The following is a 22,171-nucleotide window of genomic DNA, read 5'->3' as shown; positions in this document are numbered from 1 at the left end:
ATTAAAATAACCATGTGAGGAGAGGTGAAAGGTCATCTTTAAATCTTCAGTTTCTCTCATGTTGGATGACATTTTGGGGCTTTGGAATCGATGACTTAACTTTAAATGGTTTCAACACAAAATGGTCGTCTTGGAACTAATATTGTAATAAGTGAATGTGCAAACAACTCCAACACATTCCCTCTCAAGAGAGTGAGGTGAATAGGGCTGTGACACGGTACCTGAAGGACACAAAGTTAAGCCTGTATTACACTGCCCGATTTTTGGGCAGATAATCGCTAACATGCAGTCACATTAATTTAAATGGCGTTTTTATTTCTACAAGTCAAAAATAAATAAAAAAAATAAGACAAAGGGGGGAATTTATCATAGACTGACATTTTTCTTCTTATGGCGCAATGTATCAGTGCAGCATTTGAAGGTCTTTTCAGCAACCTGCACGTGCAACTGGGACTGAAGAGATCCGCACATGATGCGCTGATACAGCGCTCTAGATGGTTGTAGTCAGGCTCCCTTTGTGACCACCAGCATCACAGTTAACGCCGATGCCGGCTGCTTAAATCCCTACATGCTGCGGTCAATAGCAACCACAGTATCTAGGCAGTTATACAAAGGCTCCCTATCACCATCGGTCCCCACGAAGACAATCGCAGGGCGGCAAAGCGTTACCATGATAATAGGCCTGCCATGACTGCAGGGGTATTAGGTTGTGTCGCAATCACAGCCTAAAAGACTGATCGTCACTGTTAGGGCTGTTTCACACAAAGCGGATGCCGTGCGTGACATCCGCTCCGTGAATGTCAGCCAAGACCCAATGCGGACAGCAGAAGCACGGAGTGTTAACATGATTGATAATGCTCCGTGCCTCTCTGTGATCTCTTTACTACGAAATCACAGTGAGATAAAGTTGTCACTGTGATTTCGTAGTAAAGAGATCACAGAGAGGCACGGAGCATTATCAGTCATGTTAATGCTCCGTGCTTCTGCTGTCCGCATCGGGTCTTGGCTGACATTCACGGAGCGGATGTCACGCACGGCATCCGCTCGTGTGAAACAGCCCTTACAGGGATAGGCTTTAATGCAGCTGTATACAAGGTACTATATACCACTGCATATAAAAAGCATTTTTTTTTTATGGAAAAAAGAGAAAAAAAATGCGCACATCTATATTATTGTGCAGTGTTTGACAAAACCCATATAATATAACATGTTATTTACACAGACCCGGACACAAAGAAAAACGCTAAAGATAACGGAATTGTTCCTATCCTCTCCCCAAAAATAAAATGTTAATAAGTCCCATGTGCCCCAAAATGGTACCAGAAAAATGAATAAAGTTCTGACGATTAGAACGCCACGATACAAATAACTTTTTGCATGACATGCTATTTGCAAAAGTAGTAAAAATAAATAAAACTATACATATTTGTTATTGCCATCATCATACTGACCCATACAATAAAACTAATTATGTCACATGGTCACTGTAAATCTGAAGTGCAGATAAAAAAAATTTGTTGAATAGCTTTTTCCATTAGCGCATGACAAAATAAAAATAAAAAATAAAAAAAGTTAACAAGGTTGTCCCACCCCAAAAAAATTCTACATTTTTAAAACCAAACCCTGGATCTGAATACTTTTCCAATGGCGTGTAAATTAAAATTTAGCATAGCCACCAAGTCAGTCTATAAAATGTATCTGTATAGCGCCACCTGCTGTTTGTTCTTTTTCTTATTTCTTTGTCCTGCTCACTGAAAAGGCCGCACATGCTCAGTTCCATCCTTCAACTGCCTCCTGAGCTGTGATAGGGAGAGCCAAGACACGCCTCCTCTTAGCTGCAGCAGAAAAGACACTCCCCTGAGTTGTCAGCTTGATATAAATCTAGCAGAGCAATGAATGGGGAGATCTCTGGATCCATGTGAGGTACAGGGCTGGTTCTAGCTTTGCTAGAAAGAGGTTGTCATGTATCATGTGATGTCTGATTTTTTTTTATACATTAGTCATGGGATAACCCCTTCAACCCTTAGGATACCGGAGTTTTTTTCATTTCGATTTTTCATCCCCATGTTCCTTGAGCCATTATTTTTGCGTTCACGAAGCTGTATGAGGGCTTATTTTTTTTGCAGGACAAATTGTACTTTCTAATGCCACCATTTAATATGGCATACAATGTAGTGGGAAGCTGTGAAAAAAAATTTTTTCCAAAAAAACTATTCCTCCACCGTTTTATGGGTTTTGTTCACACGCATTCCGTTTGCAGCAAAACTGACCTGTGTCCTTCATTCTCTGTGTCAGTACGATTGCGATACCCCATATGTATCACCATATTCTGACCCCCCATAACTTTTTTACAGTTATATCTACTGAGCTGTGTGGGGGCTCATTTTTTGCACAACAATCTGTAGTTTTTATTGATACCATTTAGGAGTGTGTAATTTTAATCACATTTGATTACTTTTTTGGGGGTAAGAGAAGCGATGAAAAAAATGGCAAATTGGGCATTTTGACCCTTTTTTCCATTATGCCATTCACCGTATTAGTATGGCGTTTTCGGTCGCAGTGATACCCATGATTTATTTTTATTTTTTCGTTATTTATGTATTTTTTTTATTCTACGGAAAGGGGGTGATTTAACCTTTTTTTACATTATGATTTTGAAGCTCGTATTTGAGCCTACAAAATCCATTTTTATTTATTTTTTTATTCTGAACAATCATGGATTTCTTAGATCCATTAATTGTTCAGAATTGCTAATTTCTTATTTCGGCCTGCCACCTGCTGGCCAAAATTAGAATTGCAATGCCCTGGGTCGCTTCAGCAAGACCCAGCACATTAAAATCAATTTCTATAGTATTTCTATGTTTCTATAGTATTACTTTACTGAGAGAGTAGTGGATGCATGGAATAGCCTTCCTGCAGAAGTGGTAGCTGCAAATACAGTGGAGGAGTTTAAGCATGCATGGGATAGGCATAAGGCCATCCTTCATATAAGATAGGGCCAGGGGCTATCCATAGTATTCAGTATATTGGGCAGACTTGATGGACCAAATAGTTCTTATCTGCCGACACATTCTACGTTTCTATGTTTTAATTACCGGCACCCTAACTGGCTGCAGAGGATAGCGATAAGAAGCTCAGAAGCTTTATTGCCGGTCGCTGTCATTGCCGCAGGTCTCTGCTGTTTAAAACAGAGGAGACCCGCCGGCCATTACACCCGCTGCACAAGCGAACAGGCGTCATGTTTGCACTTCACTCCAGCGCCATACATGTACGGCGTTGGAAGTGAAGTGGTTGGGCTCCTTTCACACAAGCGAGTTTTCCGCACAGGTGCAATGCATGACGTGAACGCATAGCACCCGCACTGAATCCTGACCCATTCAATTCAATGGGTCTGTGTACATGAGCGGTTTTTGTTTTTTTTTCACACATCAGTTCTGCGTTGCGTGAAAAACGCAGCATGTTCTATATTCTGCGTTTTTCACGCAGCCCTGGCCCCATAGAAGTAAATGGGGCTTCAGTTAAAAAACGCATTGCATACGGAAGCAAGTGCGGACGCAATGCGTTTTTCACTGATTGTTGCTAGGAAATGTTTGTGAAACTTCAGTTTATCACACGCATGGAAAACACATTGCACTCGCGCGGAAAAAACTCAACGCAATTGCAGACAAAACTGACTGAACTTGCGTGCAAAATGGTGCGAGTTTCACTGAACGCACCCGGAGCCAATCCGTCACGCTCGTGTGAAAGAGGCCTTAATCAGTAAGTTATACGTATGCTAAAATGGTGTCCCTAAAAACTACAGTTCAACAGAAAAATTAGATTACACTTACCGGTAATCTGTTTTCTTTGAGCCTATGACAGCACCCATGGAGAGACCGCCTCCTACTCCTCAAGACAGGAAACAGGAACCAGAAACCGCTTTAAAAGAGGGACCACCCTCTCCACCTCCAGTCCTTTTCCGAGAACTAAGACATAAGATACACATATAATTATTATTTTTTTTTTGGGAAAGGAGTTAGCCGGGTGCTGTCATAGGCTCAAAGAAAACCAATTACCGGTAAGTGTAATCTCATTTTTCCCCCTCGCCTATGACAGCACCCATGGAGATATAAGCGAGATCTATCTAGGGTGGGACAAGGGCCTGAAGTACTTTACGGCCAAATATCAGGCCTTCATTAGAAGGCAGCTTTATGCTTGAAAAAAAAAAAAGGATGCAGGGAACTCCATGTGGCAGCCTTGCAAATCTGCTTTATAGAAGCAGAAGCCTCTCTGCCCAAGTAGTAGAGACTGATCTAGTAGAGTGAGCCCCGAACCCCTATGGTGAAACAGCTCTCTTGGAAGAGTATGCTAAGTAAATAGCCTGCCTGATCCATCTAGCAAGAGTCTGGGAAGATGCAGCGGAGCCCCTCTACCCTGAAAGCAAAGCAACAGACAGGAGGAAGACCTCCATGGCTGTGTGACCTGTAGATATTGAATTAAACATCTCTTCACGTCTAAACAACGAAACTCAGATTCTCTCTCATTTTTTGGAGAAGCACAGAAGGAGGGAAGAACTATCTCTTGGGTACGGTGAAAAGAGGAAGACACTTTTGACAAAAAGGAAGGATCAGGAGATATAACCACCCAATCCTCCAAGATCCTTAAGTAAGGCTGGTCAATGGAAAGAGCATACATCTCACTAAGGCCTCATGCACATGACGGGTGTGTTTTTTCCGGTCCGCAAAACACAGATAGCGTCCGTGTGCGTTCCGCAATTTGCGGAACGGCACGAACAGCCATTAATATAACTGCCTATTCTTGTCCGCAAAACACGGACAAGAATAGGACAGGATATATTTTTTTTGCGGACCACGGATCGGAGCAACGGATGCGGACAGCACACAGAGTGCTGTCTGCATCTTTTGCGGCCCCATTGAAGTAAATGGGTCCGCATCCGAGCCGCCAAAACTGCGGCTCTGATGCGGACCAAAACAACGGCCATGTGCATGAGGCCTTACCCTTCTAGCAGAGGTAATAGCTAGGAGAAACGCCAGCTTTAGGGAGATCATCTTAGTGAAAATGCTGGTTATCGGCTCAAAAGGATCTGACGTCAGGGCTGAAAGAACTAAGTTGAGATACCAAGAAGGGGGACTATTTTTGCAAACTGGGGATAATTTTGAAACTGCAGTGATGAATCTTTTTACCCAGGGATGACCCGCTAATTTAAATTCAAATAGGGTGCTTGAGGTTGAGATCTGCACCTTTAAAGTGCTAGATCTAAGTGTTTTTCTCCAACCTTCCTGCAAGAAATTTAACACAAGAGTAATATCTGGAGCCTCCAGAACATCCACTGGTTTATCGGCAAATCTGCAGAAAGCCCTCCAAATCCTCAAATAAATGTCAGAAGTGACCTTCTTACAACTAGCCAATAGAGTAGTGATGACCTCATCAGAGAGCCAGGCAGTCAGATGAAGACTCCACTTCTGGGTGAAGGATTGGTCCCTGAGCTAGAAGACCCCGGAAAACTGAAAGAACCCAGGGGGTGGTGACTGACATTCTGCAGAACTCAGAAATCCACTCCCTCCTTGGCCAAAAGGGGGCTATCAAACTGTAGCACAATCTTCCCTGATCTTTTAGAGTACTCTTGGCAACAGCTTCAGAAGGGAAGGGGGGGGGGGGGGGGGCATAAAGAAGCCCCCTTCTCCAGGACTGAGCCAACGCGTCTATAGCCTTGGTGACAGAAAAGAAACCCCACCACCACCACCTTTCTGTTTGACCTGGTGGCAAAGAGGTCTATTTCCGGGATGCCCCATAAGGCCTAGATTTTGTTTAAAACCCCCTGATCTAGGGACCACTCGCTCTGGCATAGATGATGACGGCTGAGGAAATCTGCTTCTACATTGTCTACCCCTTTTAGATGCACTGCAGAAAGAGATAAGAGAAAATCCTCTGCTAGCCTAAAAATCTGGTCGCTTAGGGTCATCAGACTTTGAGCTCTGGTACCACTCTGCTTGTTGATATGGGCAACTGCTGTCATATTGTCAGAGTAGATCCCGACATTTCTGCCCCTGATCAACGGAAGACTCTAAGTCAATGCTAATCTGATAGCATTCAGCTCTCTGAAATTTTGAGACTGGGTATGGGAACCGAAGTCCCAGGTTCCCTGCAGTAGCAGAGACTCTACATGGGCTCCAGACTCGGTTGCAAACTGGACTTTTCTAAGTTCACCTCCCATCCTAGTTTTTCCAGACCATCTCTCAACCAGGTAGTCTGTACTTCCAAGATGTGATCTGACTGGGTGAGGAGCAGAAAACCGTCTAGATAGGGAATAATCACTAAGTTCTTCTCTCTCACATGAGCCATCATCTCTGCAATGATCTTCGTAAAAACCCTTTGGAGCCTGAGACATTCCAAAGGGAAGGGCCTGAAATTGGGCATGCATAATTCCACTCTCTAAGAGAACTGCTACTCTCAAAAACGTTTGGTGGTGGGGATGGATTGGAACATGATCATAAGCATCCCAGAAAACCACTTTGGCCACATAATCTGGGAAGAGGTAGTTCACTGCTGACCTGATGGATTACATTTGAAATTTTTTGTACACCAAAAAACTGTTCAGACATTTTAAGTTTATTATGGTACCAAAAGAACCATTCGGCTTTTTTTTTTTTTTTTTTAAATCCTCTTGCTTCGGGACCTCCAGCAATAGTTTTTTTGCTAAAAGGTAATAAACCTCTGAAATAATGGCTGCTTGCCTTGTGGGGTCTGCATGATAGTCTGACAACACAAATTTTTCTTCCTGAAGCCTCTGTCACGACCATATGACCATATACAGTGCTTACATTGTCCTATAGCACACCTATACATGAATGTAATGGTACCTTTGTTATTTTCTTTACACTTGCAGAAGCTGGAAAAACTAAGTTAAATTCATATGCAAATGAGCGCTTGCAAGTGCCCAGGGGCGGCGTTCACTGTGTTGGAGCCCAGGCTGCTCTGCTTTTTTTCATTGTTTCCCCGCCCCAGCCCGCCCTCCTATTCCCTTGCATCATCCCTGGGCACTTGCAAGCGCTCATTTGCATATGAATCAAAGTTCGCTTTTCCAGCTTCTGCAAGTGTAAAGAAAAAGACCAAGGTACCATTACATTCATGTATAGGTGTGCTATAGGGCAATGTAAGCACTGTATATGGCCATATGGAGGCGACAGACTCCCTTTAAGCCCTCTTTTATAATAGCATTTATCCATGGGCTGTTGGGAGATTTTTTGCCACTGACTTGAAAAGTGAGAGACGACCACCCACTGGAGGCCTGATGTCATTGGGGCCGCTTTTTTGAGGCCTCTGCCCTGGAAAAGAGAAACTCCTATGACATTTTTGCCGCTCTTATATTATCTAAATCTTTCTCTTCCTCTGAAAACTTCCCCGTTAAACTTGGGGCGGAAAGATTTTTTAGCTGGCCAACTGACGGAAGGAAAACCCCTCTTTTTATCAGAGGCTCTCTCAAGAAGATCGTCGAGGACTGGGCCAAATAAGAGTTCCCCTTGACACGGAATGCCATAAAGCTTAGCCTTAGGCCTCTTTCAGACGGGCGCCCTGGATTTGCTCCGGATGCATTGCGGGAAAACCGCGCGAGTGCGCACACAATTTCAGTTTTTATCGCGCGGGTGCAAGCGTTTTGCACGCCCGTGATAAAAAAAATGTATGTGGTACCCAGACCCGAACTTCTTCAATGAAGTTCGGGTTTGGTGTTGTGTAGATGTTTTTATTTTCCCTTATAACATCGGTATAAAGGGAAAATAATAGCATTCTTAATACAGACTGCTTAGCAAAATGTTGCTTAAGGGGCTATAAAAAAAAATAATAATAATTAACTCACCTCATCCACTTGATCGCGCAGCCGGCATAGTCGTCTTCTTTGAGGACCTGCAAAAGGACCTTTGATGAAGTTATTGCGCTCACCACGTGGTGAGCGTAGTGACATCAAAGGTCCTTTTGTAGGTCCTCAAAGAAGAAGAAAGAAGACTATGCCGGCTGCGCGATCAAGTAGATGAGTGGAGTTAATTTTTCTTTTTTTTTTTTTAGCCCCTTAAGCAACATTTTGCAAAGAATTCTTTATTAAGAATGCTATTACTTTCCCTTATAACGATGTTATAAGGGAAAATAATACAGTAAATTGACTAATCAATTTACTAACATCATCTCCTAGCAACCATGCATGAAAACCGCATTGCATCTGCACTTGCTTGCGATTTTCACGCAGCCCATTCACTTCTATGGGGCCTGCGTTGTGTGAAAAACGCAGAATAAAGAACATGCTGCAATTTTCACGCAACGCACAAGTGATGCGTGAAAATCACCGCTCATCTGCACAGCCCCATTGAAGTGAATGGGTCCGGATTCAGTGTGGGTGCACAATGCGTTCACCTCACGCATTGCACCAGCGCGGAATGTGAAAGGGGCCTTAGAGCTAGCATCTCCGCTCCAGCTTTTCAACCAGATAGCTCTAAGGGCAGAATTGGATAAAGCGGAAGCCCTGGCCGATAATCTTAGGGAGTCAGACGAAGCATCCGCCATAAAATCTAGGGCATTATAAAAAGTAGGAAAAGAGGATAACTACTGCTCCCTAGGGGTACCCCCTTTAATGTGATCCTCCAACTCCTTCATCCATGCCTTAAGGGATCTAGCTACCGAAGTAGCGGCAACAGCTGGCTTAAAGGCCGCCGCCGCCGAGGCCTCCCAATTCTTCTTTAAATAGATGTCTGCCCTTCTATCCATTGGATCCTTTAGAGCAGTGTTTCCCAACCAGTGTGCCTCCAGCTGTTGCAAAACTACACCTCCCAGCATGCCCACACAGCCAAATGCAGTCCGGGCATGCTGGGAGTTGTAGTTTTGCAACAACTGGAGGCACGCTGGTTGGGAAACACTGCTTTAGAGAACCCATATCCTCATAAGGAAGTGCAGTTTTTTTTTTTTTAGCTATTTTGACCACAGGGGCATCTAGCTTAGGGCTCTATCCCAAGAGGCAGTCACCTGTTCCTCAAAGGGATATTTACGTTAGAGGAGGGAATAAAAAAACTTTTTTCATTCTTTATAAATAAGGCTGGTTTCACACGGGCGTTGCGGGAAAAGATGCGGGTGCGTTGCGGGAACATGCATGATTTTTCCACGCGAGTGCAAAACATTGTAATGCGTTTTGCACGCGCGTGGGAAAAATCGGCATGTTTGGTACCCAAACCCGAACTTCTTCACAGAAGTTTGGGTTAGGTGTTCTGTAGATTGTATTATTTTCCCTTATAACATGGTTATAGGGGAAAATAATAGCATTCTGAATACAGAATGCATAGTACAATAGGGCTGAAGGGGTTAAAAAATAAAAATAAAATTTAACTCACCTTAATCCACTTGATCGCGCAGCCGGCATCTCTTCTGTCGTCTTCTTTGCTGTGCACAGGAAAAGGACCTTTGATGACGTTACTGTGCTCATCACATGGTCCAATCACATGGTTCATCACCATGGTGAGGGACCATGTGATGTGACGTCACCACAGGTCCTTAGCCGGCAGCTCAACATTACAGAAGACAGAGATCCGCAACTACGCGATCAAGTGGACTCTGTGAGTTAATTTTTTTTTTTTTTTTTTTAGCCCTTCCATCTCTATTTTACTTTGCATTCTGTATTCAGAATGCTATTATTTTCCCTTATAACTATGTTATAAGGGAAAATAATACAGATCGGGTCCCCAGCCCGATCGTCACCTAGCAACCATGCGTGAATATCGCACCGCATCCGCACTTGCTTCTATGGGGCCTGCGCTGCGTGAAAAACGCAGAATATAGAGCATGCTGCGATTTTCACGCAACACACAAGTGATGCGTGAAAATCATAGCTCATGTGCACAGCCCCATAGAAATGAATGGGTCAGGATTCAGTGCGGGTGCAATGCGTTCAACTCACGCATTGCACCCGCGCGGAATATTAGCCCGTGTAAAAGGGGCCTAACAGCCTGAATATTTTTATATACATCAAAGATGTTTTTTCCTTTAGGGTCCAGACCCTCAAACATTGAGAGCTGAACAGACTGCGTCGTCTTTTGGTCATCTAATCCCATAGTAGCTCGCACAACCTTTACTAGGGAATTAATGTTCTCTGTATGAAAGTGGCTTCCTCATCAGTGGAGTCATTTGATAAAAAGCCTTCTTCTTCTTCCTCCAATGCAGAAAGTACATCACTGTCGCTAGAGGGGGAATTTGATGCAGCTGCAGAGGCACTAGGGCGGCTTTTTAGCAGACTCCTTAACCTCCTCCCGGATCATCTGCTTGATGCTGCCCATCAGAGACGGAGCTTCCTCCTCCATTAACTTGCTCACACAAGCCTGGCAAAGGGGCTTCGCCCATTCAGAAGGAAGTTTCTTTTTACTTATTGCACACCCCTTGTCCTTAGATCTGGGAACTTTCCTAGACTCCTTAGATACCTAGACACAGAAGATGACCCCCATGAGTAAACAACCACATGCACATGGGAGGAACACACCTCTTACCCCACCGCGGTACCGGCATATCATTGGTGGTTTTCAGTAGGGATCGACCGATATTGATTTTTTAGGGCCGATACCGATACCGATAATTTGTGAACTTTCAGGCCGATAGCCGATAATTTATACCGATATTCTGGGAATTTTCATTTTTGAGAAAAAAAAAAATTCCTACACAAATCTGCTGAAAATTAATATGTTTATTGTTAATGTGTATTTTTTTTGTTTATTGTTAATGTGTATTTTTTTTGTTTATTGTTAATGTGTATTTTTTTTTTTTAAATCTTTTTCATTTATACTTAATATTTTTGTGTTTTTTTTTTTTACTAACTTTTAACCCCCTTAGGGACTAGAACCCTTGTCCCATTCACCCTGACAGATCTCTATCAGGGTGAATAGGAGCTCACACTGTCCCTGCTGCTCTGTGCATAGTGCACACAGCAGCATGGAGCTGAACATGGCAGCCAGGGCTTCAATAGCGTCCTGGCTGCCATGGCAACCGATCGGAGCCCCAGGCTTACACAGCTGGGGCTCCGATCGGAGGAGCAGGGGAGAGGGGATCCTGTGGCCACTGCCACCAATGATTAATACTGGGTGGGGGGGGGGGGCGCACTGCGCCACCAATGTTTTTACTATTGGCCGGGATTGGGATGGGGGTGGGGGGCGCACTGCGCCACCAATGATTAATACTGGGGGGCTTGGGGGGGCGCACTGCGCCACCAATGAAGATAAGTCTATCGATCATTCATATACAGGAGGCGGGAGCTGGCTGCAGAATCACATAGCCGGCTCCCGACCTCTATCAGCGGTAGCTGCGATCCGCGGCACCTGAGGAGTTAACTACCGCGGACCGCAGCTATTGCTCATAGAGGTCGGGAGCCGGCTATGTGATTCTGCAGCCAGCTCCCGCCTCCTGTATATGAATGAATGGCTTATCTTCATTGGTGGCGCAGTGGCCACAGCCCCTCCCCTCCTCTTATGTTCTATCCCCTCATTGGCGGCAGCGGCAGCAGCAGCACAGGGGGAGGAGACACTGCTTCCTTCTCCCCTGTGCTGCGGAGGGAACACAGAACGCGCTGAGAGCAGCGCGTTCTGTGTTCCCAATACGTTATCGGTATATCGGCAAAATAGATGCCGATACCGATAACGTTCAAAATCCTCAATATCGGCCGATAATATCGGCCAAACCGATAATCGGTCGATCCCTAGTTTTCAGTGGCTTCTTCGCGCTGAGACTGCTCCACTGCTTCTTCAGCCAGCAGGGCAGTGAGCTGGGCTTCTCTCACCCGGGCGCGCACACCGGCTCCCCCCCCACTTCCGGCTTAGGCTACATTCACACTGGCGTTTTGGCTTTCCGTTTGTGAGATCCGTTCAGGGCTCTCACAAGCGGTCCAAAACGGATCAGATTTTCCCTAATGCATTCGGAATGGAAAAGGATCCGCTCAGAATGCATCAGTTTGCCTCCGATCAGTCTCCATTTTGCTTTGGAGGCGGACACCGATACGCTTGCAGCGTTTTGGTGTCCGTCTGCCGAAACTGAGCCAAACTGATCCGTTCTGACACAAAATGTAAGTGGATCCGTTTTCTATGACACAATCTGGCACAATAGAAAACTGAGCCGTCCTCCACTTACTTTCAATGGTGTTGAAGACGGATCCGTCTTGGCTATGTTAAAGATAATACAAACTGATCCGTTCTGAACGGATGCAGGCGGTTGTATTATCTGAACAGATCCATGACGGATCCCCACCAAATGCGAGTGTGAAAGTAGCCTTACAGGGATAGCTTCCCTCCACTGTCGCACGGAAGTACGTCACCGTTCAGGCCGCAGCGTCCGTGCGCACGCCACTCGCCGAGAAGGGAGAAAGAGGGCCAGACTTAGCACCGGCTCCTAAAGGAAACTTATGCTGCACGGGTAAGTCCTCCTACACACTTTCAAACAGTCGGGGCGCCCGCAGCTCCATCTATTAACCGTTTCCGACTCCCTCCTGTGCCCTTCGGACAGGAAACAGAACTGGAGGTGGAGAGGATTGTCCCTTTTTTAAAGCGGTTTCTGTTTCCTGTCGGAGGAGTAGGAGGCGGTCTCTCCATGGGTGCCGTCATAGGCGAGGGGGAAAAAGTGAAAAAAAACAAAAAAAAAAAAACAACTTTCTGGGGGCAAAATCGCCCAGACCTAAAATAATATCATACCGAACAACGATGAATGCTCACGGTAGTTATTATTCATACAGTCAACGAGAGTTATTACCAACGCCATTATCAGGCATGCTCGCTTGAATTCATATATGGCTGATTATTTGCTCGTCTAAAACAGGCTGTGACTGTAGAAATAACATCCACTATCCGAGGACAGCCGGGGCTTTGTCAAGGTGCGGCACACATGGTGGCTGTGCAGCGTTTTGGATCTTGCAAAAAAAAAAACAAACATGTGGGTTTGAAGCATTTTTTTATGTGGATTTTTGCCACTTCCAAAACTCAGCAAAGCTGCAACGAGTGGCAGCACCCAAGGCCCATGGCTCTCTCATATATCCATCAGCACCGGTGAACACAATCACAGCGACTGACCATAAAGGCAGCTTTATGGCGTCATGGGTTTCTGAATCCAAAATCAGGTTTGGATGATGAAAGAGGAAGAAGTATTGAGGACAGATATGACTTCTCCAATGTTTCTTTTTTAATCACTTCTGGTTTTGGCTTCAAAAACTGCATTAAAATCACCTGAATGTGAAAGGCTGCAACAACCATAAATGATGAAGTGCATGTAACCAGTGGATAGGTCATCAGTATCTGATTGGTGGGGGTCCAACCCCCGCTGATCCGCTGTTTGAGAAAGCAGCGGCACTCCAAGTAGCGCCGTGGCTTTCTCACAGCTTACCCTAGGCAAATGACGTCACGTTCATCGGTCAAGCGGCCTAGGAGCAGCTCACCCCATAGAAGTGCACGTGATACCAAGCACAGACACCATACAATGTAAGGCGCCGTGTTTGGTAAGCTGCAAGAAGGCAGTGGCACTCACAGGAGCGTCACTGCCTTCTCAAACAGCTGATAGGCGGGGGTCCTGGTTGTCGGGAGACAATAGATCATCAGTTATAAAATCTTGAAACCCTTTTAAAGTTCTCTGGCTTATACATTATACAGCCCCTGCTCTGTAACTTAAAAAACTGGCACTCTAAGATAGATAAAAAAATAAAAATAAAATGGCTGCTTGGCATTAAAACAAAAAGATTTTTCTACATTTATATGAAAGTTAATAATTTAGACATTATTAACTTTTTGTTGAGTCGGAGTCCGTACATTTCTACCGACTCCACATCCCCGCTCACAACAATCGGCAGCAGCGAGCGGCTGAGCAGTCATTCTGTGTTCCTGATGGTACCAAGTAGTAAAGACCAGCATGGATCCATGAAGTATCGGAAACGGAGGGAAATCACAGATTTTTTTTTTTCATGGCATTCTGACCCTCTCTTACAAATAAGAACTGCTCAATAAAAACTGATCTCCCCACATAATCACAAAGACGTAGATGTGAGGTGCTGGGTAGAGATGAGCGAATTGATTTGTCTCATCAGTGATAAAAGTTCTGTGATGTGGTGTCTGAAGCTGAGGACTCGCCCCCGCCACTTGACTGACAGACGGGCGTTGATCATCTCACTCCTGACACGCGCAGAGGTACTACTTCCATTCCAGACCAGTAAGGCTAGGGCTACACAGCGACCTGTTGCGCAACATTTCTTATAATGATAGACAATGGGGTCGCACTGCGACATGCTGCGACTGCAACACGACAGTCACAAAGAATTCATCCAAGTTGGATTTTTCGCAGCGAGTTGCATGTCACAGTGCAACACCATTGACTATCATAATTAATGTCACTCAACATGACGCCGTGTAGCTGTACTGTTTTTGTCACACGACATGTTGCCGTGTAGCCCTAGCTAACTGTTCATGTGCCACTACACAGAAGAGCAGCAGCCTCGGAGCAGCAAGATTCTCGGGACCGGCCAAGATGTCTGGCCCTGTCAATCAAGCAGCGAGGAAGGGGGGGGGTCTCCTCAGCTTAAAAAAAGACCTTTCACTAGAATAAAAAATCGAAACTAAGCATACAGACATGGAGAGCGGCGCCCAGGGATCTCCCTGCACTTACTATTATCCCTGCGCACCGCACCGTTCTCCCGGTATAGGCTCCGGTGTCTTCATATGTTCTCCCAGGCTGTAGCACTGGCCAATCGCAGCGCTCAGCTCATAGCCTGAGAGAGAAAAAAAAAAAACTCTCAGGCTATGAGCTGAGCGCTGCGATTGGCCAGTGCTACAGCCTGTGAGAAGGAGACGCCGGCAGGCTCCACCCAGTTGAGCCGAACATATGAAGATACCGGAGCCTATACCGGGAGAACGGAGCGGCGCCCGGGGATAACAGTAAGTGCAGGGAGATCCTTGGGCGCCGCTCGGTCCTACAACTTACCACCCAAATGAATTTTACCTCCTTTTCTTCTCACTAATAGAGCTTTCATTTGGTGGTATTTCATTGCTGCTGACATTTTTACTTTTTTTGTTATTAATCGAAATTTACCGACATTTTTGCAAAAATGACATTTTTCACTTTCAGTTGTAAATGTTTTTTAAAAAAACTACATTTCTATATAAATTTTTCTCGAAATTTATTGTTCTACATGTCTTTGATAAAAAAAAATGCAATAAGTGTATATTTATTGGTTTGGGTAAAAGTTATAGCGTTTACAAACTATGGTACAAAAATGTGAATTTCCGCTTTTTGAAGCAGCTCTGACTTTCTGAGCACCTGTCATGTTTCCTGAGGTTCTACAATGCCCAGACAGTACAAACACCCCACAAATGACCCCATTTCGGAAAGTAGACACCCTAAGGTATTCGCTGATGGGCATAGTGAGTTCATAGAACTTTTTATTTTTTGTCACAAGTTAGTGGAAAATGATTTTTTTTTTTTTCTTACAAATTCTCATATTCCACTAACTTGTGACAAAAAATAAAAACTTCCATGAACTCACTATGCCCATCAAGAAATACCTTGGGATGTCTTCTTTCCAAAATGGGGTCACTTGAGGGGTAGTTATACTGCCCTGGCATTTTAGGGGCCCTAATGCGTGAGAAGTAGTTTGAAATTCAAATGTGTAAAAAATGTCCTGTGCAATCCTAAAGGTGCTCTTTGGAATTTGGGCCCCCACCTAGGCTGCAAAAAGTGTCACACATGTGGTATCGTCGTACTCAGGAGAAGTTGGGCAATGTGTTTTGGGGTGTATATTTACATATACCCATGCTGGGTGAGAGAAATATCTATGTAAAAGTCAACTTTTCCCATTTTCTTTATACAAAGTTGTCATTTTAGAGAGATATTTCTCTCACCCAGCATGGGTATATGTAAAAAATACACCGCAAAACGCATTGCCCTACTTCTCCTGAGTACGGCGCTACCACATGTGTGACACTTTTTTGCAGCCTAGGTGCGCAAAGGGGCCTAAATTCCTTTTATGCGGGCATTTTTAGACATTTGGATCCCAGACTTCTTCTCACGCTTTAGGGCCCCTAAAATGCCAGGGCAGTATAAATACCCCACATGTGACCCCATTTTGGAAAGAAGACACCCCAAGGTATTCCATGAGGGGCATGGCGAGTTCATAGAAGTTTTTTTTTTTTTGGCTCAAGTTAGCGGAAATTGATTTTTATTTTTTTTTCCTCACAAAGTCTCCCTTTCCGCTAACTTCAGACAAAAAGTTCAATCTTTCATGGACTCAATATGCCCCTCAGCGAATACCTTGGGGTGTCTTCTTTCCGAAATGGGGTCACTTATGGGGTATTTATACTGCCCTGGCATTTTAGGGGCCCTAAAGCGTGAGAAGAAGTCTGGAATATAAATGTCTAAAAAATTCTACGCATTTGGATTCCGTGAGGGGTATGGTGAGTTCATGTGAGATTTTATTTTTTGTCACAGGTTAGTGGAATATGAGACTTTGTAAGAAAAAATAAATAAAAAAAATATATATTTCCGCTAACTTGTGACAAAAATAAAATAAAAATCTTCTATGAACTCGCCATGCCCCTCAAAAGTGATCTTTATAGCGCCGCAGCGATTTTACAGTGTTTTTGCAGTGATCAGAAAAAAAAACATTTCTGTCACTGCGGTGGGGCAGACTGAACGCAAGTGTGCGCACAAGATCAGGCCTGATCGGGCGAACACTGCGTTTTTTGTAGAGCCTATAGAACATGTCCTATTCTTGTCCGCAATTGCGGACAAGAAAAGGCATTTTCTATATAGTTCTGGCAATGTGCGGATCCGCAAAATGCGGAAAGCACATTGCCGGTGTCCGTGTTTTGCAGATCCGCATACGGACGTCTGAAAAAACACATACGGACGTCTGAATGGAGCCTTACAGGGTGGTGATCAGGGAGTCTATATGAGGTGATCAGGGGTTAATAACGGGTTAATAAGTGACAGGGAGGAGGGGGGGTAGTGTAGTGGTGTTTGGTGCTACATCTTACTGAGCTACCTGTGTCCTCTGGTGGTCGATCCAAACAAAAGGGACCACCAGAGGACCAGGTAGCAGGTATATTAGACGCTGTTATCAAAACAGCGTCTAATATACCTTTAAGGGGTTAAAAAAAAAAACGCATCTACAGCCTGCCACCGAACGATCGCCGCTGGCAGGCTGCAGATGCACGCGTTTACCTTCGGTTCCGGTGAACGCGCGCTCCTGCGCGTTCACAGGAAATCTCGCCTCTCGCGAGATGACGCGCCGTCGCGTCCAGGAGGAATGAATCGACTGCCTCCGGAACGCAATCCTGCGTTAGGCGGTCTGGAGGCGGTTAAAGGGGTTTTCTCACTTCAGCAAACAGAATTTATCATGTAGAGAAAGTTAATACAAGCCACTTACTAATGTGCTGTGATTGTCCGTATTGCTTCTTTTGCTGGCTGGATTCATTTTTTACATCACATTATACACTGCTCATATCCGGGGGTTATAACCACCCTAGTGGTCGTGCTTGCACATTATAGAAAAAACGCCAGGACCACGGGAGGGCGCATTGGGTGGATTTTTTTCCTATATTTTTTTCCATGGCCACCGCTGCTGGATAAGGCTAGCACCTTGGATGCATTTTTTGCGACACCATAGACTATCATTACAAAAATTGTCGTGCGACACGTCGTCGTGTGGCCCTAGCCTTACAGGGTGGTCGTAAGAAGTAGGGATCGACCGATATTGATTTTTTAGGGCCGATACCGATAATTTGTGAACTTTCAGGCCGATAGCCGATAATTTATACCGATATTCTGGGAATTTTCATTTTTGAGAAAAAAAAAATTCCTACACAAATCTGCTGAAAATTAATATGTTTATTGTTAATGTGTATTTTTTTTGTTTATTGTTAATGTGTATTTTTTTTTTATAAATCTTTTTCATTTATACTTAATATTTTTGTGTTTTTTTTTTACTAACTTTTAACCCCCTTAGGGACTAGAACCTTTGTCCTATTCACCCTGATAGATCTCTATCAGGGTGAATAGGATCTCACACTGTCCCTGCTGCTCTGTGCATAGTGCACACAGCAGCATGGAGCTGAACATGGCAGCCAGGGCTTCAATAGCGTCCTGGCTGCCATGGTAACCGATCGGAGCCCCAGGCTTACACAGCTGGGGCTCCGATCGGAGGAGCAGGGAAGAGGGGACCCTGTGGCCACTGCCACCAATGATTAATACTGGGTGGGGGGGGGGGGGGGGGGGGCGCACTGCGCCACCAATGTTTTCACTATTGGCCGGGATTGGGATGGGGGGCGCACTGCGCCACCAATGATTAATACTGGGGGGCTTGGGGGGGCGCACTGCGCCACCAATGAAGATAAGTCTATCGATCATTCATATACAGGAGGCGGGAGCTGGCTGCAGAATCACATAGCCGGCTCCCGACCTCTATCAGCGGTAGCTGCGATCCGCGGCACCTGAGGAGTTAACTACCGCGGACCGCAGCTATTGCTCATAGAGGTCGGGAGCCGGCTATGTGATTCTGCAGCCAGCTCCCGCCTCCTGTATATGAATGAATGAAAGGCTTATCTTCATTGGTGGCGCAGCGGCCACAGCCCCTCCCCTCCTCTTATGTTCTATCCCCTCATTGGCGGCAGCGGCAGCAGCAGCACAGGGGGAGGAGACACTGCTTCCTTCTCCCCTGTGCTGCGGAGGGAACACAGAACGCGCTGTCAGCAGCGCGTTCTGTGTTCCCCATACGTTATCGGTATATCGGCAAAATTGATGCCGATACCGATAACGTTCAAAATCCTCAATATCGGCCAAACCGATAATCGGTCGATCCCTAGTAAGAAGCAGTGTATAATGTGATAGAAAAATGAATCCAGCCAGCAAAGGAGGCAATATGGACAATCACAGCACATTAGTAAGTGCCTTGTATTAACTTTGTGCGTGTGCTTTCCAGTTTGTTTGTTTTTTACTGACGACCTATCCTCTGTATCTAATCAGTGGGGGTCCAAGACCTGGGACTCTGCCGATCACCTGTTTTACAATGCACTAGTGCTCTCGGTAGCACCGCAGCCTTCTTTCAGCTCACCAAGCACAGCATCGTACATTGTATAGCGGCTGAGCTGTGCTTGGGTCATGTGACAAAGGAACGCGACATCACGGGCCTAGGAAAAGCTGGAGAAGACCACAGCTCTACTGCAAGCACCACTGCCTTCTCAAACAGCTGATCAGCAGGGGTCCCAGTGTCGGACCTCCACTGATTAGATACTGGTGACATATCCAGATAGGTAATCAGTAAAAAAAAAAAAAAACTCGGAAAACCCCTGTAACTTTTTCGATATGATAAATTCTATTATCTGAAGAGATACAACCCATTTATGTCCTGTGTGCCTGCAAGGCACATTAGTGGGGCGGGGCAGGAAGGGGTTAAAATAATAGTCTGCGCCTTTATGGACAAAGGGCTGTGTGGCACAGCATTGAAATGAAGGGCACTTCCACACATATTCCTTAAAGGGGTTGTCCGGGATCAAATTTTTTTTTTTTTTAAGTGTACTCACTGTTAACAGGTGATTCTAGGTCCCCCCATATGTTTTAAGGCATTTTCGCCATTTCTACACGGCTCCGACCGTCCCCCACGCGCTGTTTACATATCTGTTTATTTTTGTCTAACTTCCTGCCGCTCTGCACTGTGGGTCCCGGTACGGCATCACGTGCTTTCAGACGACTCATCGCAGCCCCCTCATTGTTATTCCGCCTCCTGCAGCACACCGCCACGTCCTCCATGCATCCGCCCCCCCCCCTTGAATCATATTCCGCATAGCTCCCTTGCTTCCTTCATTGTGAAGAACACGCCCAGCCCGGTGATGGCACTGGAGGGGCGTGGCTTAGAGTGATCTGTTGCCGCCGAGGTACCGCCCCTCCGAGCGCTCTGCATAATGCCTGCGGCTGACGGTGGCGTCACCGGGCTCCCTGCGAAGCGGCTTCGCTCTGCAGAAGGGACCCGGTACGTCACTGAATGTGAGAAAAGACTCACTTCCGGCTGAGAATTGTGTAATGAATACGGGGCATCAGAAAAGTATGGGAAGGGTAGGACAGTCATGTGGGAGATATCTATGTCCTTGTTAAATTAAGCCAATGTCCCCAATCCCGGACAACCCCTTTAATTGTCACTGTGCCCTGTACAGAACCAGTGACCGTAGCCGACCCACTGGCACACCGTGCCCTGTACAGAACCAGTGACCGACCCACAGTGCCCTGCACAGATCCAGTGACCTGGCCGACCCACAGTGCCCTGCACAGAACCAGTGACCGTGGCCGACCCACTGGCACACAGTGCCCTGTACAGAACCAGTGACCGTGGCCGACACACTGGCACACAGTGCCCTGTACAGAACAAGTGACCGTGTCCCACTAACTGGCGCACAGTGCCCTGTACAGAACAAGTGACCGTGTCCCACTAACTGGCGCACAGTGCCCTGTACAGAACAAGTGACCGTGTCCCACTCACAGGCGCACAGTGCCCTGTACAAAACAAGTGACCGTGGCCGACCCACTGTCACACAGTGCCCTGTACAGAACAAGCGACCGTGGCCCACTCACAGGCGCACAGTGCCCTGTACAGAACAAGCGACCGTGTCCCACTCACAGGCGCACAGTGCCCTGTACAGAACCAGCGACCGTGGCCGACCCACTGGCACACAGTGCCCTGTACAGAACCAGCGACCGTGGCAGACCCACTGGCACACAGTGCCCTGTACAGAACCAGCGACCGTGGCCGACCCACTGGCACACAGTGCCCTGTACAGAACCAGCGACCATGACTGACCCACTGGCACACAGTGCCCTGTACAGAACCAGCGATCGTGGCCGACCCACTGGCACACAGTGCCCTGTACAGAACCAGCGACCGTGGCCGACCCACTGGCACACAGTGCCCTGTACAGAACCAGCGACCGTTGCCGACCCACTGGCACACAGTACAATGGGTGCCACAGTCACACGGCTTCACAGATCACTTGTGTGCCCCTTCCTCAGTGCCTGGCAGCAATGGGGCACCACATGACCCTGTGATCACACACTACTGCCTCTCATACACCACCACAAAGGCAAACAAGCCGCCATGACACACGCTTAAGGAAAACAGTCAGTGCTAATAGCCATGTGCCGGTCCTGGTGTGACGTGGAAGCGGGCACGGTGCAGGACCGGTACCGCAGGACACGCTGCCCCCCAGGTGGCCGCCATAACGTCTGTGACGTGCGGATCACATGCTGCCCGGCCCCGGCGTCTCTCTACAAGTGCCCGGCTTCGCGGCCTACCTCATGGGCTCTGCTGTCATTTCTCTCCAAGGCCCGGCTCGTCTCTCGGCCTCTCGTTCACCGATGCCCGTCCATTCCCCGGGGATCCTGTAAGAGGGGGAGGGGATGACGAGGAGAAAATACAGACAAGTGAAAATCCCCTCAGAAGGAGGCGAGGCCTCTAAGCCGGAGCTAAATAACAAGCCGCGCGGCGGGAACACAGCGCTAGGACCCGACCACCACCAGCCTCCTCCTACAGTGCAGGGGACTGTTCCCTTCCCGGCCGGCCCGCTCCTCCCCCGCCTCCCCAGATCACAGATCCATTACTCGGCGAAGAACCAGAAACAAAGCAGTTACCGCCATCTTGTCGGGGGAGGGAGCAGAGAGACGCATCGAATTGGCGCTTTCTTCCCCCACCCGCACTTCTCAGCGCTGATTGGACGAGCGCAGCTCCAGGAGGATTTTCTGAATGGCTCACGGCGCGGAGCAGGGAGGCTGTTGCCAAGGGGTGTGACGTCACGAGTCGGCTAAATTCTGATTTGTACAGTAGAACACGCCGCTGGGTTCTCGTCTTCACGGTACAAAGAACACCGGCGGCTTGTGGGGTCGTTACCGCTGAGGTGTTCCGGGTCAGGCAGCCGGTGTGACCGCTAACAGTGCTGAGAGAGGAGCCCTGCGCTGTGCATGCGGCATAAGAGTTCACCGCAAAAAAAAACAAAATGGATCTTCATGCATCACACCTCACCATCCTGGTACAGGACAGCCTATGCTTCTTACCCTCCCCCACCCCTAGAGAAGGGCAGCGTGACCCACCGGGACAGATTAACCCCCTAAAGTTCGGGCCCGGTTTAAAAAAAAAATCGTTTTT

The 22,171-nt window shown here is 46.6% G+C and overlaps 1 protein-coding gene across 2 annotated transcripts in view; it reads right to left on the bottom strand.

The window, feature by feature from the left end:
• Positions 1-21,717, bottom strand: part of ATRX (ATRX chromatin remodeler) — a 255,917-nt gene extending 234,200 nt beyond the window's left edge. The window contains exon 1 of one of the 2 annotated variants that reach the window (XM_040405241.1): positions 21,325-21,717. In XM_040405241.1, the coding sequence (XP_040261175.1) occupies positions 21,325-21,344 (20 nt within the window). In that variant the 5' untranslated portion in view covers positions 21,345-21,717. The remainder of the gene's footprint in view (positions 1-21,324) is intronic. The other variant, XM_040405242.1, reaches the window with a different exon arrangement.
• Positions 21,718-22,171: the final 454 nt, after the last annotated feature.

The sequence above is a fragment of the Bufo bufo genome, chromosome 8, assembly GCF_905171765.1.
Source record: "Bufo bufo chromosome 8, aBufBuf1.1, whole genome shotgun sequence".
Taxonomy (NCBI): Eukaryota; Metazoa; Chordata; class Amphibia; order Anura; family Bufonidae; genus Bufo; species Bufo bufo.
The sequence above is the reverse complement of the archived record's forward strand: the minus strand, read 5'-3'. Positions and strand labels throughout refer to the sequence as shown.